This window comes from Mytilus trossulus, chromosome 10 (genome assembly GCF_036588685.1).
Source record: "Mytilus trossulus isolate FHL-02 chromosome 10, PNRI_Mtr1.1.1.hap1, whole genome shotgun sequence".
NCBI lineage: Eukaryota > Metazoa > Mollusca > Bivalvia > Mytilida > Mytilidae > Mytilus > Mytilus trossulus.
In genome coordinates, this window is record NC_086382.1 from 26,863,552 (window position 1) to 26,881,782 (window position 18,231).

The window sequence follows — 18,231 nt, forward strand, 5'->3', positions numbered from 1 at the left end:
AACACACTTTATTCAAGTCTCCATAAATCTGACTCATTAAATATTGATAGTACTTTTGATTGAGAAAACTAGATTTTTTATTATTTGGTAGAGTTGACATTTTACTTTTTCCTTGCAAAACTTCAATCTTTTATCCCTTCAATTCCTAATTCACCCCAAAAATTTCATAAATTCCAGTTATAAGGACCTAGATGAATCCTGATTTGGAAGACAGCTGTCAACAGTAAACTTCAAAAAGAGTAAATTGCTGGATCATACAAAACCTTTTATCCCCCGTCCCAACCACTAAGATACCTGAATGAAACTTCTATACCTTCCCCTTCACTTGACTTTCTTTACCAATAATGTCCACCCATCGTTTTTATTTGTAAAGCTTTCGTTTCACAATAATACATCACCGAAAAACCCTTTATAAGTCAAGAACCATACAATGTACAACACCCAGAGACTTAGGAATCACCACCGATTTTCTGTTTAAAGTACCCACACTTTCATACGGAAATTACAATAACTTTGTGAGGGGTATATCACATTCCGATAGGGTTGTATAGAATCTTTTGTCAAATATAATCTTTGTATTTCTCATGCTTGTTTAACTAAAGTAAATTCTAGTATAATACCCTATACGTTACAATTCAATTTACCAATGTAATTTAGCCATTAATCTATACATTAAATAGAAAAAACAAACATTTGAAATTGACCTTGTTTAACTTCTGACATAACATGTAAAAGGTTTAATTATAAAATGAAAAATTAGATTTTTCACTTTTGTTAAATTTGCAGAACAAACTTTAAGTAAATCAAATAATAGAAGAACTGTCATTAAATTATTACTAGTAACAGAAACTTTTAATTTAATTTTTTCAACAGTTTTAACTTGACAACTTTTACCTTTTTTACACAATTTTAAGCATCAATTACAATATTTCATCCAGATTACTTGTAAAATTTCACAAGCTATAAAAAATATATAGTCACATGAAAAGATTAAAGGTCAACATTGTATTTGAATATATAAATGCTGCAATATTAGTAAATGGTAATAGAATTTACAATGACAGAAGTTACATGTATTTTCCAAATGGTTCATTCCAGTCATTTAGCTGTGTGATGGTAGAATCAAATAGAAATTTCTAGCAGCAAAACATGTAACAGGCTGTTTTTATTCAAAAACTGACAAACATTAGTAAAATAAACAGCGATGAGTGGGCACAAAACTAAATATATATTTTCTTTGGTTGTAATCCAACGCTTTTAACCTCTGACTCCTTTATTGATATTCATTTCAACATGTAATGAAATTGATAGTCACATGTTTATTTAATGACATGTTACACAGGAAAGAAAATGTTTTAAATATGATCTAATATTCATCATTAGCATGCTAGTTCTATTGACATTCTTAAACAAGTCAATAATTTACAATTATTTCAAATTCAAATAACAAAGACTTAGGTTTACATAATTATTCCCCTTGTGTATTCATCTTTTGATTGAGGAAACTAATAGTGTAATATTAGTAAGTGCTCAAACATGTCATTTTAAAAATCCAATTTTTATTATTGATATAATTGAATTGTAGACGCATGTTATAATTCAAATTTCATAATACACTGGCTTTGAAAAGGCAGATTAAACAGCATTTTCTAGCAGAATATCCGTTTTCAGCCGTTTCTACAAATTAGATGTCGATTTTTTACCATCCTATCTGATTTTATAATTTTTAATGCCCTTGTTTATTCATAATCAAATATTGCAATATGAATTTTTCAGTTGTTTCTACAAATTAGATGTGCCGATTTTTTTTCTTCCCATTTGATTTTACAATTTTTAAATGGCCTTGAGAATTTGTACATGAATTTTATGTTTCTGGGATTCCCATGCATTACATAATCCACGTATTTGTAATACGATAACCTAGTAAAACTTATAAGTGACTGGCGGAATCCGTAACATGTGAAAAAAGTTTTTAAATTTCACAGCAATATGGAAAAGTAACATGCTTCAAGTAAAAACAATGACAGTGATAGATGAATGTATTATTGTGAACAATACCATGCACATATCAGTTGTAATGGACGTGTAATCATTGCAAGATGTACATTTCTTGTGAAGTTCATACAAAAGTATGCATGTGAAATAAATATGTTAATTCATCACAAAAGAATGTCTTACACATGAAACAAATGTATTATTTACTTAGTTGTTTGCAAATTAATTATTGTACATATAAATATGACGTCTGCTTCAAAAATCGGTAATTTTATTCGCATGCTTCTGGCATTGGGAGGAGTCACATCATTATTTTTTTCACTTCAAAAACTTCGTCTATTTTCCGACAAGATTTATTATGAGAAATTCTTACAGGTCCCTTCCACTCTCCTGCAATCTTTTTTTTCTGATTTTCAAACTCATCCAAGATTTTGAACTTAGGATCAGATAAATGTTCAAACCTTCATTCAAATTTTGCAAGGAACCTGACAAAGGCACTATCCTGGGCTGTGGCAACAATAAAGCGACCACTTAGAGACAGGCTGATAATGGACAAGGGAACAGATAAAAAACACCATACCCTCCATAATGAAACAGGTATACAGTAATATAACATTAATCAATCTATAATGAAACAGGTAGCCAATATTATACTCAACAACCTTATTGAAATTTTTGTTTTAGATTTTTTTAAAAGTCACAAACTTGCCAAATGCCTAAAAATTCCAATTTTGTGACTATACTAACTTCAATTCCTATAAATAACTCTGTAAATTGTACATTCATCATTCAGCCTGCCAAAAAAATCCTTCAAGATCTCCCAGATGCAGTCTGACATGACCTCCTGACTTTATAATTCAAAAGCTATCAAAATTCAAAGAGATAAGCTAATCTATGTTTGCCAAAAATATTAACTTTATATACATTTATCTACAATCCTGTCATTAGGCATATGACTCTGAAAAAATCTCCAAACAGAAGTGAAAATTTCTTTCTTTTTATCTAACAAGAAGTGATAAAATTAAATTAAGTGTTAAAAGACAATATTTTATGCATCATTAAAATGTCATACATCTGACATATTTATAAACCTCTGCTAAAAACTTGCACCAATGTTTTTATATTAAATTTCATATTTCTTGCCCTATATCCTGAATAGCGCATACAATACACCATGTACACAGTAAACGCATACATCAAACAGGTTTAACACTTCAAAAACAAAAAGATTAAATTTTATGATTTCTGACATTAACTTAATAATTATCATGATTTACAAGCTTTTGAGGTTTTGTCGTGATTAAGATTTTTTAATATTTCTTATGAAACGTGCTCAATTACTGTCATAACTGATAAATATGATCAAGTTTTATGAGTATTTTTGTTGATACAGAAAAGGTTAAATCAACTTTTCTTACAAAGATATATATGTTTTTTTCTCAAAATCTATTCAATTTTTATACTTTGTATGAAAAATGTTCCAATGACCAAAAGCTTTAAATACAATATAATTTTTTTAGAAAATACATATACTTTACATAAATATTAACATAAGGAGGTGTAGTGTGTGTGTGTCAATAACATAGACAGCAACCCTACAAAACAAACACCATGGATCTCCATATGTGAAAATTAAACGATGGAGGAACTTTCACAACAACAAAACCCAGAGTCTACAGTGTGATGTGATCGAAAGTATATTGACGATGGAGGAAGAGATACTTTTATGATGGTGGTGGGTCTTCATGAAACAGATCATGAGTGAGTTTGTTTGCACCTTTAGCAGGTACAAGAAAAGTCTATTCCCTACTATTGTATAGCTTTATATAGGGAACGTGTCTTGCTCCTGAGTGAGTTTGTTGGCACCTTAAGCAGGTACAAGAAAAGCCTATTCCTTACTATTGTATAGCTTTATATAGGGAACATGTCTTGCTCCTGAGTGAGTTTGTTGGCACCTTAAGCAGGTACAAGAAAAGTCTATCCCCTACTATTGTATAGCTTTATATAGGGAATGGGTCTGGCTCCTGTTCCCACTTACTAGTACAATGACAAAGAAATTTAAATAAAACCTACTGAGTAAAATAATTCTGAATTTCCATTGAGTATACACTGCTGTAGTTCCTCTATGGCCATTGTTACACTGTCTATTGATGCCTTTAGTTCTTCTGAATATCGTACGGCTAATGCTGTTATACTGCTTGTACATACTAAACCATCCTGTAAAAAAAATATTTTATATTAATATCTTTATTTTGCCTCATATAAGATACATGTAGAATATAAAAAAAAAAAATTTTCATTTTAAATTTCAATGACTTTTCATGGTCTTGAGAAATTATATAGGGGAAACGGTGAGAGATTGAGTCGGATGACCATGGTTATCAATGGTCAGCGATGTTAACCATGGTCAACCATGGTTGCATTTTGACGGAGATAATGAGGTACATTTTGTATTGTGGGAGACAGAGTAAATGGGAAAGAGACTACAGGAGGGGGAGGACACATTAGACACTAGAAAATTTTAGAGCTTATACCACATACACCTTCCAAAAAGAAAACAAGGCCTCCAGTGTTAGTTAAACTTGTGTTTCAATCATGAAATTATGACATGTACAAAAGCATGCTTCTTCTGTGCATTAAAAAATCATTTAATTGTGTAATAAATCATTCACAAAATTTGTTTTTGTGCTCTTTAAATATTTACATAAAAATAATGTGTATAATGTAGACGTGATAGCAGAAAATGCGTTTGAACTTTAAAAAGCACTGTTAATATTTAAATTCTGCAAAAACAGAAACATTTGATACCATCAAGAAGAAAATTAAATGTTTGTGTAAAAGATAATATCACAAAGGGAAGAACACTATCTTCTGTAATCTTACAACAAAAACCTGTGCCTACCCAACAGTGAATGACAAATTACAGCACATCACCGGATAATCATTACCATAGAAAAAACATCACTAAAATTTATCATAACTGTCAAAAACACAAATCCATTCCTTAGTTAAATCATATTTGATGTTTTTTCCATTCAGTTAGAACAGTTTGGAAAATATTTCAGCATTCATGTAATGCTATGGTAGAATTATTGAAAAATACAGTTGAAAAAGGCAAACCTTGTCAATTTTTTTTCTAGTATTGTACTACCAAGAATTCATAAATTACTGACATGACTGATTTAATATATAACAAATGTATTCAATTGCTTATACATGTACATGTGTATATATATACTGTTGAAAAAGAAGCTCTTCTTATTACAACTTAAAATGTTTATTTAAAATATTTTCCACTGGACATGAAGACCTGTCAGTGTTGCAAACATTTGTTTGGCTATAAATTTTAATAATCAAAATTCAACAAGTTTTATCGATATTCTGGGCCAGTGGCGGCTCCAGAACTTTCCATAAGGGGTCCCGCTGACTGATCTAAGTCATGCTTCAGTGATTCCCTATATGATCACCAAATTTTTCCCACAAAAAAGGGGGGGGGGGCAGCTTGGTCCTGAGTCAGATATGGGCAGTATGTTTTCCTCACAAAAGAATTGCGGAAAGGATGACCATGGATTCAACATCTTCCTATCTCCAAAAATCTATAGCAATGGTTGTCCATGAATAAAAATAAGTTTTATATCAAAGTTGGTCATCAATTGTAGAGATCACCTGATCATATTATGAAAAGATTTAGCTTTCTAAGGGACTAAAGGACTTGCCTCTAGCATAAATGTGTATCATAAACACTTCCAATGCTAACAAGATATGAATATTACATGTATTGAAAATCAAATCGAACATCAAGGTCATTTGGTACATGTTCCTTTAAATAAACTGCCTTTAAATAACTTATTTTGGAATTAAAAGGGATGATCTTCTTTGATGTGTATATTCTTCAATATAACTTCAATGCATGAATGTGACAAAACCATTTACTTTTATTTTATGTTGTGCATTCATATACAAATACATATATATATATATATATATAAGAAAATTACTAAAAGATAATAACGGTTTCAATGCATCACTTTTTTACTAGTACTTATATATATATAGGTAAACCATCAATGTAATCTTGAACATGATGAACTCTTTTTGTAATGTTAAAATATGAACTTTACAGGAAAAATTAATGTCATAAATTAATCTTTTGTTTATTACACAAAAAAGATGAAATTCCAACAATGAAATAGTCCTTTCTCTTGGCTATGATCATTTATTACATTGATAAATTTGTTTTTTTATGAAAATGATAAACATCTATAGCCTTTGTACCACATTGACAAGTTACTGTGAACACCCTTAGTCTTTGTAAAAAATGTATTTCATCATCTGAAGTATATCTCATAAAATGTGTACTGAAAAAATAGTACAATAGATTTTTACACAGCAGTTACTAAGCTACTTAAAATTAGTCAAAATTCAATAGTCATTCAATGTATGGTAGTTGTTTACAATGACTGGACAGTTACATAGTTCATTTGTTTAATCAAGATTGTTATCCTGATGGTGACTAAGAACAAGTCAATGAGGAAAACCCTAAAAATAACTGACTATATATACTGGCTAATTGGTACAATGCAAATGGGCTTTAAAAATATTCTAGTCATATAACTTAAAAAGCCTTTTTTTTAAATCGTAATTTAACAATGAAATGATTTTTTTATTTTTTTTAGTGATATAGCCGAAAACATTCTCAGTCTACAAAAATATCTACAAATTTGTGGTTTCAATCCTTTTCTAGACAAACATTCATTTAAAATACCACCTATGCCCTGATTTCCTATAATAGAAACAAATATTCTGCATGATCGGAACAATTAGGAACAATTAAATAAAACGGTCATTAAATTCAATCAACCAAATTTTCCAAAATTCATTAAGGTGACCTTAATGCCCCGACAGATCACATGACAAACAAGGGAGGTAACTTGATATTGCTGACAAGTGTTATACCTGCTTGTCTAGTCAATGGAATTATCTGTGGGTAACAGACATATCAGATTTAAATGCTGGCAGGTTAATACTTTGTATGATTGTTATCCAAGATTTAAAGAAGCCAAAAACACATGTTCTAACCTATATCATTCTATACAATGACAGTTTTATTGCTTCAATTTTTTTAATTGTGTCACTTTTTTGCTATTGGATGGAGAAACCGTACATAAAATAACAATTCCAGAACTTAATTACAACAGAGAAGATAAGAAAGTGCAAAAGGAGGTTTCATAGGCATATATTGAACCATGTGACATTTGTAAAGGAAAATAATTCTGTTAAATTTTTTATTTCTTTTTTATGAAAATGATAAAAAGCTACAGATTTTGTACCAAATGACATAAGTTACTGTGAATGCCCTTAATTTATCTCAACAAGGCAATGTTGGAGGAGTTTGACAAGCAAAACTTCAAACCATACATTTTTGTATATGGAAATCTTTGATGGGGTCAGGTCCTCTGCTCCCATCCTAAATTCGCCTCTGAATTTCCTCACTAATTACATTTCTTGTTTTGTCCATAGTTTAGCAACATAGTATTTGGTATATATTCTCTATGAATATCTTTTCATCTTTTTAATCAAAATGTACTCTAGTGAAAGTGACCCAATTTAAGAACTTTCATATGTTTGTTCATACACATTCAGATAAATTAAAGCTGTTAGTCTGAAAATGTATTCAGGAACTGAAAAACATTGTAGTCATCAATACACCCAAAAAATACTTTAAACAGTGTTTTATTTAGAGAATCTTACTAAATAATTTACAATATCTAATACTTTTTCACCGCAGCATGGGTGAAAGCCAAAAACCCAGCTGTATACTACATGTAGATAAGAACTATCAGTATTGCTCTATGACCTTAGGTATCTAAACAGATAGTCCAACAGAGGGTTATGATAACTAATTACCTCTTTTGATTATTTTGTATCATATTTCACTGAAATGTTCGATAATATTATTCTTTTTATCATATCAATGAACAAACTGAAATTCCTTCCCAAAGTAAACACTTGACCAAATATATCTGTTATGTGAAAAGTTTACTTGGCATAACTTATATCGATACTATTAGTCTTGGTTTTTCATCCCCTGATTACTCATACTTTAGAAACTTTTATTTCAGGTTATAATACAAACGGTTTCAAGGATAACTTCTAATAGGTGGAACAATTCATTGTTTTACACTTATGTACATGTATTTGGTAAAAATTAAGTTAATGTTGATGGGTGTAACTTATTTATGTTCATTTTTTTTTTTTGTCTTGCAAGTGTCTAATTAGAATTAACATGTTCCAGAATCAAGTGTAAATTTTGGTGATTGCTTTGAAATCAATCAAATTTGCTTACAGTTCAGCCACCAATCTGAACTAGGTTTATTATTTTTTTATAAATATCATTAAATATTAGTTTAATATCTATAATTTTAGCCTTTTATCACGAAAAATGTGTATTTTCCAAACCTTACAACAATTTTTGTGTAGAAAATCATAACCCAAATGGAAATCTCCAAACTAATCACCATTATGATAGATCAATGATGAGAATGAATAATTCATCTGACAAATAATTAGTCTTTTAGACATGGCAGCCATAAACAAAGAAGACTTAATTAATTATTAATTTGTAATTAGATAATACTTCATTAGTTATATCGTTATCCTTATCTTAGAAAGACAAAGCTCTTCTTAAGATATTCCTTACGACAGGAATTAGCATTATCAGTACAAAGATGTTGGGCCTATGAAAGAAAAGGTGTCAAAATGCCTCGGCAATCTATTCTGGAGACATTCTTTGTGACAAGAGTCATGACAAACAGTCTGAACAAGGTGGCAAGTGAATTAACTTTAATTCTGGTCTATGTACAGGTGGTTTGCAACAAATTCCTTCAAATTTCTTTAAAGTCCTATTTTAACTGAATCTTGCTCTTATAATGGCAAGACACAAATTGTAGATTTAATTAAAGATAATAGAACTATTAAAAAAATCTGAGTCAGACAAATAAATATATTAGATTTTTTATTTGAAATTCGTTGATTTACTTCTACAAATGATTTCGTGGACCTGTAACAGATGCTCTTTACAAAATAATTGCAGCATTAATGTTCTTTTATTAAACAGGATCTAAAATCGTTCAATCAGAATGAAAATTATAATGTCAAAATTTGCATTTTATTTCTCCGTCATTCAAATGATAAATAATGAATTTAACATGGAGACTAGCAAATTCATTCTGGTATTCAATGTTTTGTGAGTTTAAGTGTTTTTATATATGTCCTTGAAGGACAAATAACAGGTACAAGAGTTCTCTGATAGACCAAGTTCTTAACTAGGATATTTTATTTGAAGTCTCACTGGACTCATCCCTTTATAAAATGAAGAGTCCCAACTGATTCTGATGCAAGTTTCTGTACAGTATAAATGTAACTCAAATATTTCCATTTTAACGTCCTTTTTGGCTTCCTTCAATGAAAAGAATTTCCGAAACACTTCATAAGTTAGGTCAATAAAGTATCATAGAACTCCCTTAGAGCATAATGAAAGGTGTTTTATAAGATTTATCAGTCAGTAAACAGGAAATTTTTCACTGAAAAATTCTTCAAAGTATTAGAAATGAAAAATGTCGCAAATTCGGCAATTGATAATGTTGTCAACCTCATGAATATATCAAAAAGACATATATACATGTAAAACTTGATCAAAGAAAGAAACTGAGATTGGAAAATCAAAAATATATATCTCTTGACTATGATACTTCCTTAAAAGATTAAAACAAGGAGTGCATTTTAGTATCAGATTTGTCTCCTTTGTTTTTTTCCACATTAATTTCATGGTTTATATTAAAAAAAAAAAAAAAAAGCATACAACACTTCTTTTGAGGATTCAATTGTCCAAAATCATTAGAAAAGAAAGAAATCTATCAACCATTTTCTCATCACTTGACAAAGCAAACATTCTTGGACTACCATAAATAAGATTTGACTTGATGATCTATGTTATTATACAGTCAAACAACAGACAAATGATAGACTCTATTATCTGAACGTTTCTACCTGATTTAACACTATTGACAAAAATTCAATTAACTAACCCACAAGTAAACCATAGGATGTGTCCTTTCAAATTGTTTAAATTTTTGACAGCTTAAATAAAAGTTAATGTCACTTCTATATTTAGACTTACTCCAGTGACACTGACATGTATTGTTATAACCTATATACTACATGTAGATACATTTTGTACATTGTAACAATCTATTAAAAAAATTTAAGGAAAACAGGGGCGGATCCAGCCATTTAAAGAAAGGGGGGTTCCCAACCCAGGACAAAGGAGGGGTCCAACTATATGTCCCCATTCAAATGCATTGATCATCCAAAAAAGGGGGGTTCCAACTCTGGATCCCTCCCCCTGGATCCGCCGCTGGAAAAGTAGAATCTTGCATTGGTTTTGGGTTTATTCTAAACACGGTGCACAAAATGTTGAAGACTTCAACAGTATCTTTAAGATGAAGAACAACAATAAAAGCATGGTTATTATTTTGTTCTTTTGCTGTGCACTCAGAAGCAAACTGTATATTTTATGTTGATAAGATAAGAACCATTGACATTATTTTTTAAAATGTTTTGTTGGCAATTCAAAAGTGCATGCACCCTGACAGCCAAAGTAAAATTCAACAATAACAAATAGTTCTTGATACATAAAAAGGTTGAGATAAAATAAATTTCCTGTGCTTATTCCTTCTGGTGTTATTTTCTTCAAAACAAAAACATCAAATTGTGCTACTTAGCCAGGTAAAAGGCACATAGCAATATCACACATGTAAAATGTGGTTTGATGAGACCATGGAAGTAATATTTAGAAGGAATAACAACGTCGTCACTTCAAAGGTTTCATCTGTGTTACCGCCCATCTTTCAATAACTTGTTAATTGGTTCAATATCTGGCATGGAAGTTGATTCTCCGCATGTGATCTATCAAATCACTGACACTTATCGGTCATTTTCGTGTTCACGGAGAACTACGAACAGACAAGTTTTTGTCGTTTATACGTGCGAAGTAACCCAAATAGTTCATTCGTTACATTCCGTTGATGTACGCTGCCGAAAGAGTCATTTGTTCAATTTTTGTTTTAGTCCAATTTTTGCCTATTTTTGGTTAGTTTGATCATAATAGTTTAAACCGACAGCTATCACATAGAAAATTGGAGAACAAGATTGTGTCATTTCAATTTTAATATTTACAGACAGTTAAGAAAACATTTCCGTAAGTTAAGAAGATGATTGTAAAAAAAATACGTTTGAATCCCCATTATTTAATACGAAAAATCTAAATCCTTCGTGTATTTATAGTCAATTAAAATATTCACAATTCTAAACGGTTCTATCCTTCAATTTAAGGTCTTGATACATAAACTTATTTGTGTAAAAATGAATTTACCGTAAGACAGATAGATTCAAGCCCATTTCGTCGGTTTGTTATAATTTTTGCTGTATAGCTTATCATATTAATACAAGCATTCCACAATAATATATATTTACGAAAATATTATCCCCATTTTAGTTGTCCAGTTTCAATAATGCAATCAATGACATTTATGACATATACATAAATTTAGAATACTTGAAAGTAAATATTCTTTTATTCAATCTCGATTAACTTTGCACATTTCAACAGTAAAAAAATCTATGCCTACATTTGCCTACACTATTTTGTTAAACATCATGTGAAACCTGATCGATTCAACGGTATTTATCTGTTTAACTCGGGATCTGCTTTTAACCGGAAAATACTTTTAGAACAGTTTAAAACAAAAGGTAAAAAGCAAAAATATGCTAAATTAAATACAATTTTCCATGTTAAACTGCTGTTGTTTGAACAATTCTCGTCCGTTTTTCAAGTTTTTTACATCATACGACTTCATCTGAAGGCAGAGGTTTTATATGATACAGCGCCACCTTCTTATTAATAAACCTCGGATTTCACACAGGTACTTTAAAATTACCGGACTCGATAAAACCACGTGACTGATAAGAAATTCCAGATGCCATTTTACAACCGCGGTAACGCAGATAGTAACCAAAGGGGTCTTACCGCTGAGACTATAATTGGATGAAATCGTATGACTTTAGTACAGAGCTCAGCATGCTATAAATACATGCTAATTAGTCGTTGTTATTCCTTCTAAATATTACTTCCATGATGAGACTTACAAATGTTTACAAGGACACAACTTTTATTATACATTTTTATTGCTAATATAATCATGAGAATTTTATGAATTTAATTGACATGATCTAGGATAAAATAAATTGTTCAAATAACATAATTTTATGGCCATTTGTTTAACACATTGTAGGCAACATTGTGACAACTTCAACCATCAATTTGTTAATATCAGTGCTTATAACAATATATTATGATCAAACATTAGATGGGTTGATGATAGATAATGGCAGATAATTAGGTCATAATAATGACAAATTATTTATCTAACAACATATTTAGACACCAACCCATTATCTCAGAGGGGAGGGACTATAATCTTCTAACAGATTAGATAATGGGCCATAATGTAATAGGCCACTTCAGGTCAGGTGGTCAGACATTTGTTACATGGTCATTTTGTGGTCAATATTTGATGATTTATGATCATTCTGAAGTACATACTTATAGCTTAGGTTATAATAATAGACAATTTACTCCCTGTCTGAAGTGTTATTTACAAATATTATGTAAAGTAACGACAAGAAAAATATAGAATTTGTGACAATAAAGATGTCCTTCTATTTAATTGACTGTAGAATCTTTATATACACTGCAACAGGAGTTAGAGATACATGTACTTTTATGAAACTGTGGAAGTATACATTGTTTATGTATCGAGCTATTACATTCAAATGATCATACATGTATAGACACAAAATATTAATGAACAACGTGATACCAATATATGACCAAAAAGTTTTCAATTTTTGCGGTCGTATAAAAAGACAAAAATATTCAGTTACTGGTATAACCACATCCTTGGACTATATTAAATGTACTAACATATGATAGTTACTGAGCCGTTATACATTTACCAGCATATGATAGTCCCTTAGCCACAACTAGATTCCAGACTTAAAACAGACATCGAAGTTTTTATTTTTAAGCTCAGGATTACCGGATCTGGGGTTTTCTTTTTTTTCTTCGAATTTTGGGATGTCAGGATTTAAATTTCTTTAAATTGGGACCTCGAGATTTCATGTTGTTAAGGCCGGGATTTCGTGATCAGGACCCCTCTGACCCCTCCTCACATACATGTATATATGTTTATTCAATTATTTATACTAGAATAAACAAATGCAGTACATGCATTTCAATACCTACATGTACATTAACCTACAACATTGAAGCTATATCGATAGATTTTTTAAAAAATATGATTTTTTTTTATTTCTGTCTAACAAAACTGACAATTAATAGACATTGAAAATGCAAGTCTGGCAGCTAACCCAGAGTTTTTCGCTAAGGATTTTTGAAGGCGAGTCCAGGGACTCGTCATTTTTAGCCATGATGAGTTCAACAGAAAGAAGAAAATATTTTATTGCAATAAAATGTAATATTTTAGACTTTAGTCTCTTTTTCCTAACAGATCAATGAAATGACATTAAATTCAAATCATTTTTAAACTTTTGCTATAAAATGATGATATTTGTGTTTAACTGTGTTCAGTTTATACAAAATATTTCAATCTTGATTCATCTGTGGACTCACCAGTTTTGAAAATGGCGAGTTCAGACAGATTTTGATGAGTCCAGGACTCGTGGACTTGCCTTAGTGAGAACCCTGTAACCCACAAGATGACCCCGACAATGTTTACTATTCAATCACGTAATATTCAAATGCATCGGAGCTTCAAGCTTTTTCAACATAAAATCTAACGATTCCTAGGATTCCTACTCCGGTGGTACAATTTGTTACAATCTCAAACACTGTATATTGAATCCTGTGTGTTCAGCTCTTCTTTGATAAATCAATTAAAACCTGTCCTGTATTACTCAATTATTCATAATATTTTTGATGTGTGTCAACAAGAGAATTTAACTTGATTGAATGGTGAATGGTCTGATCTTTTCACTTCTGTACAATGTATAAATGCCATCTAGAAAAAGAGAATGGGCAAGGGGGATGAGTTTACAACTTTGAAACCCTGAACATTTTGTAAACTCAAATAACACTGTAAAGAATCTCAAACTTTTCTTTTCAGTGATATTGTTGTCTTTTTTAAAAACTACCTCTACCCTTTTTTTTTGGGGGGGGGGGGGGGGGGGGGGGGGGAAGATGCATCGTTTTTTGGGGGAAATTGGGAAATTTTGAGACATATTTAACCTGAAAGGAACATTTGGGGAAGGGGAAAGAAATGGATACAATGATGGTATTTAATACATTGAAAACCAGGGGGGTTAATTTTAGGCTAACAATGTCATTGCTTTTTTAGATGAAACTTCCTGGAATCTCTAGATCTCATATAAAAAGAAAGTAAAATATGAATATTGTGTGTTTACATATAAATATATTGACAATCATGTTAGACCATGATTTTACCATTCATATACAAAATGTATACCTCTCCCAAATTAAAGAACTAAAAGGAGTCACTGTATGGCCTTTAAAAATGAGAAAAATTCAAACCATAAAAATGGGAAACAATTCGAACAAGGAAAACTAATGGCCATTGATAACAAACAAATTTACTAAAAACATGAACCAAGAACACCCATGGTACTACTGGCTCCTGACTTGGGACAGGCACATAAAGCCCAGTCTGTTCAACATACTCAATAAAAATTCATTTCAACTTTTTATTTTCGCTTTAACTTTTCAGGACATAAAATCAAGATAAAGATTTGAATGATCCCCTTTTATAATTTATATGAGGTACTCTTGAAGTACTTAACTGATCCCGATTCTTCCTGTTATTTATAAACCTACTGTTCAAGTACCCCTATCAACAAAGGAAGTCAAGGCTTAAGCAAATTAAGTGAAAAAGAGAGATCTCTATAATTGTTGGGCAAGCATAATGTGGCCATAATCCGTTATAATGGATCTATTGTAGGAACGTGTATGCCACCTGTCAGGGCTCCTTGCCGATCAAGTTTTTGTGGTATTGATGTATGGATCCCTTCAGGTGGTTGATTATTTTGTGAAATAATATTAGTATTTGATTATGATAATTTTAAAACAAGAAATTATTATTTTAATAAACAATGCACAATCCTAGCTTTGGGGTGTACATGTGAATATATATATATAATCTTATCTGAAATGAACAAATTATCAAAAATTAAACAAATCAAATTTTAATATGATAATTGTATAAATTATCCTGTAGCTACAAAATGTACATTTGTACATGTATTTACATTAAAATATAATCTCTTTAATGTGTGAAAATGTTTTTTGACGTACTTCAATTAATTTAATTGGAAAGGGTAATGGATGAAAAAAATTACGAGCAGAATGATTTTTCAAACATGTTGAATGTGAATTACATGTATGTGTAGATGTACAAATGTATAAATATATAAAATTATATACATTGTACATGTATGTGTTGCATGAGTTTTTTGTACATATACATGTATTATCATGATTATATATTCAAGCTCTCAACAAGAAAACTGAAAGACATAGTATTCTACCTCTGTTTTCAAATATATTGAAAAAAAAATTTCTTGCATTGATACATTTTGTACATGTATTTTCTGTGATTTGGCTTAGATAAGAAGTATCAGGAAGTTTTTCATAGTAATTCAGAGAAAGCTTTTTCTACATGTACAATAGGTATAAAAATAAGATGTGGAATGATTGCCAATGAGACAAATTTTTATTATGTTGGTTTTTGCACTCCATAATCTCTTAGACTAAGACATTAATATACAGAGACGAAATACAATGTAGCTTTTCACTGATTTATTAGTATGTGTAAGTGTCATACATTTTTGCAAGTTTGTAAGTTTCAATATCTTTCTTTCATAGATATTAATTTGGTCTTGTAAATAAAACTGTAACCGTCTTGCTGTCTTTTTGTCAATAGATCTTGATTAAATAAACAAAGGACTCTTTTATAGTGTTGGTTTTAGATGTAATATTTTCTCAAGTGAGGTGCTTTCAGACATATTAAAGGCGCCATTAACCAATCTTGTTCTGTGTATTGGTATCAAGAATTTATTGACATTTTACAGTACAAGGTGTATTTTTAGATGTTTGACAAGATTTTTAATAAATACATATCAAAAGTAAGCAATGAACCTGAAGTCTACTCTTCTCAAAGGACTCTTTAATTTCAGTAATCGACCAGCAATTTTATTTCCAAAGACCGTTTACACTTTTCTGAATTAAAAAACTTATTCCTTTGGTTCTTACCTATAAAGCAATTAATTTTTCTTTCTTTGAAGATTAAGTAAATATTGCATAATTTATGTGAAGTTTTTCCCAATCAATAATCTATGAAGACCTTTAATACATTTGATGAAATTTTAATGAAATAGGTATTAAAAAGAGAATTGAAAAGGGTAGACCAGAATTGTTTTATATTGGAAATAAAACTGTTATTACAGTCTCAATATATATTTTTTGGGGGAATAGACATATGTATGGTCATTATTGTATCTTATGAAAAAATATCTGCAATAAAATTACTTAACTTGAACTATTTGGGGACACTTGCAAAATACGGCAAGTAAAAATGCCAGAAAAATATATATATTTTTTTTTAAATGCACATATACCCTCCAAAATCAACTATAAACTACAAAACATGTAGCATCCTCAGCAACTATTCGGATAAAACTCCATATTTAAGTTTTAGATGACATGTTATGATGTTTTGTATACAATAATTACACTGTCAAATAACAATATATAATTTCTGTGTAATTTTAAATGTCAACAAAGTCATCTTTATTATCTGTTTAGAGTTATCATTGGGTCTCTCATTTTTACTTATATTTTTTAATAGAAATTCACTCAATGCATACTTACAGGTTTGACATAAGGTAGAGTTGACAGATCTATACTATCACTAAAGATTCTTCCTCGGATTATTTTTATCAGCTGAGAATTCGTATAAGAAATATTTGACGAACACGTGCTGATAGTGTCTGTTGGTAAACAATTCACTTCTCCCTCACAAGAATATTGTGAACTTTCCAAAGTGAAATATACAGAGGTGCCACCCTCTTCTTTCAGTCTTGTCACGGCTCTCAATACTTTTTCACGATGTGCATTTTTTGTGACACCGATAGCATCCAAATCAGCATCACCTATTTGTTTACAAATTTCCAATTCGTCATAGCCGTTATCGAAAAATGCTTGGGTATAATAATCTAGATTTAAAGATCCTAGCCAATTTGCGACTATATTATCCGACATCATTGTTAAACTTAGAGGTAACAATCCATTGAATCATTAGAACTACCTATCACCTTTACTGCTACCTACAAATATTGCACTGTTGTGTGACAAATGCGGGAATTCAACACATTATGCGATGCGTACGCATCATTAAGACAACACTTGTTGACCAATCAGTACCATTTGAAAATACAAGCACGTGTTTCCTACTTTCACTTTATAACTTTGTTTACATTTTTTTCTATAGACAATAAGTTTATTTCAACCTACATCCTCGATATGATTAGGCTTATTTTCCAAATTGCTACTTGATTTTTACGTCAATCAATTGTGGTTACATAATTTATGAAGGATTTAAAAAAAAAACGTTCTTTCTCGAAATTAAGATTTCAGTTACGATTTTGCAGTTGTTATTGGTAGAGTCGTTTTAAGATTGACCATACACAACTACAATTAAATTATAAAAAAATAAGTAAATTGACGGATCCAAAGGTGAAAAGTTGCACAAGTGTATAAAGGGGAGAGTTGTAAAAGTGTAAGGCCAACCGTAATATAAGCAAGGATCACAAATTGTGTATAAAAAGACATAATATTTTCGGTAGCCATATGAAATTACTATTACATTAAAATTAAAAGTATAAATGGAAATGATATTTAGCAATTGACATTGTTTAGTCCAAAATAGGCATACATTTTCAAATACATTTTTAAATATTGTACCAATGACTATTGGGTGTGTTTATTTCAGTACTTACATAATACTTTATACACATATTATTATTACATTATTTCGTTTCTTTTGATGTGTGTTTCTGAGATTACTACACCTATGTGTTATACTG

General features: G+C 30.4%; 1 protein-coding gene across 2 annotated transcripts in view; it reads right to left on the reverse strand.

The window, feature by feature from the left end:
• The window catches only part of LOC134687120 (uncharacterized), an 80,159-nt gene extending 62,637 nt beyond the window's left edge, over nt 1-17,522 (reverse strand). For both annotated transcript variants that reach the window (XM_063547123.1, XM_063547122.1), the window contains exons 1-2: nt 17,018-17,522; nt 4,069-4,212 (exon numbers count right to left, since the gene is read on the reverse strand). In XM_063547123.1, the coding sequence (XP_063403193.1) occupies nt 4,069-4,212; nt 17,018-17,410 (537 nt within the window). In that variant the 5' untranslated portion in view covers nt 17,411-17,522. The remainder of the gene's footprint in view (nt 1-4,068; nt 4,213-17,017) is intronic.
• Between the last annotated feature and the right edge of the window lie 709 nt (nt 17,523-18,231).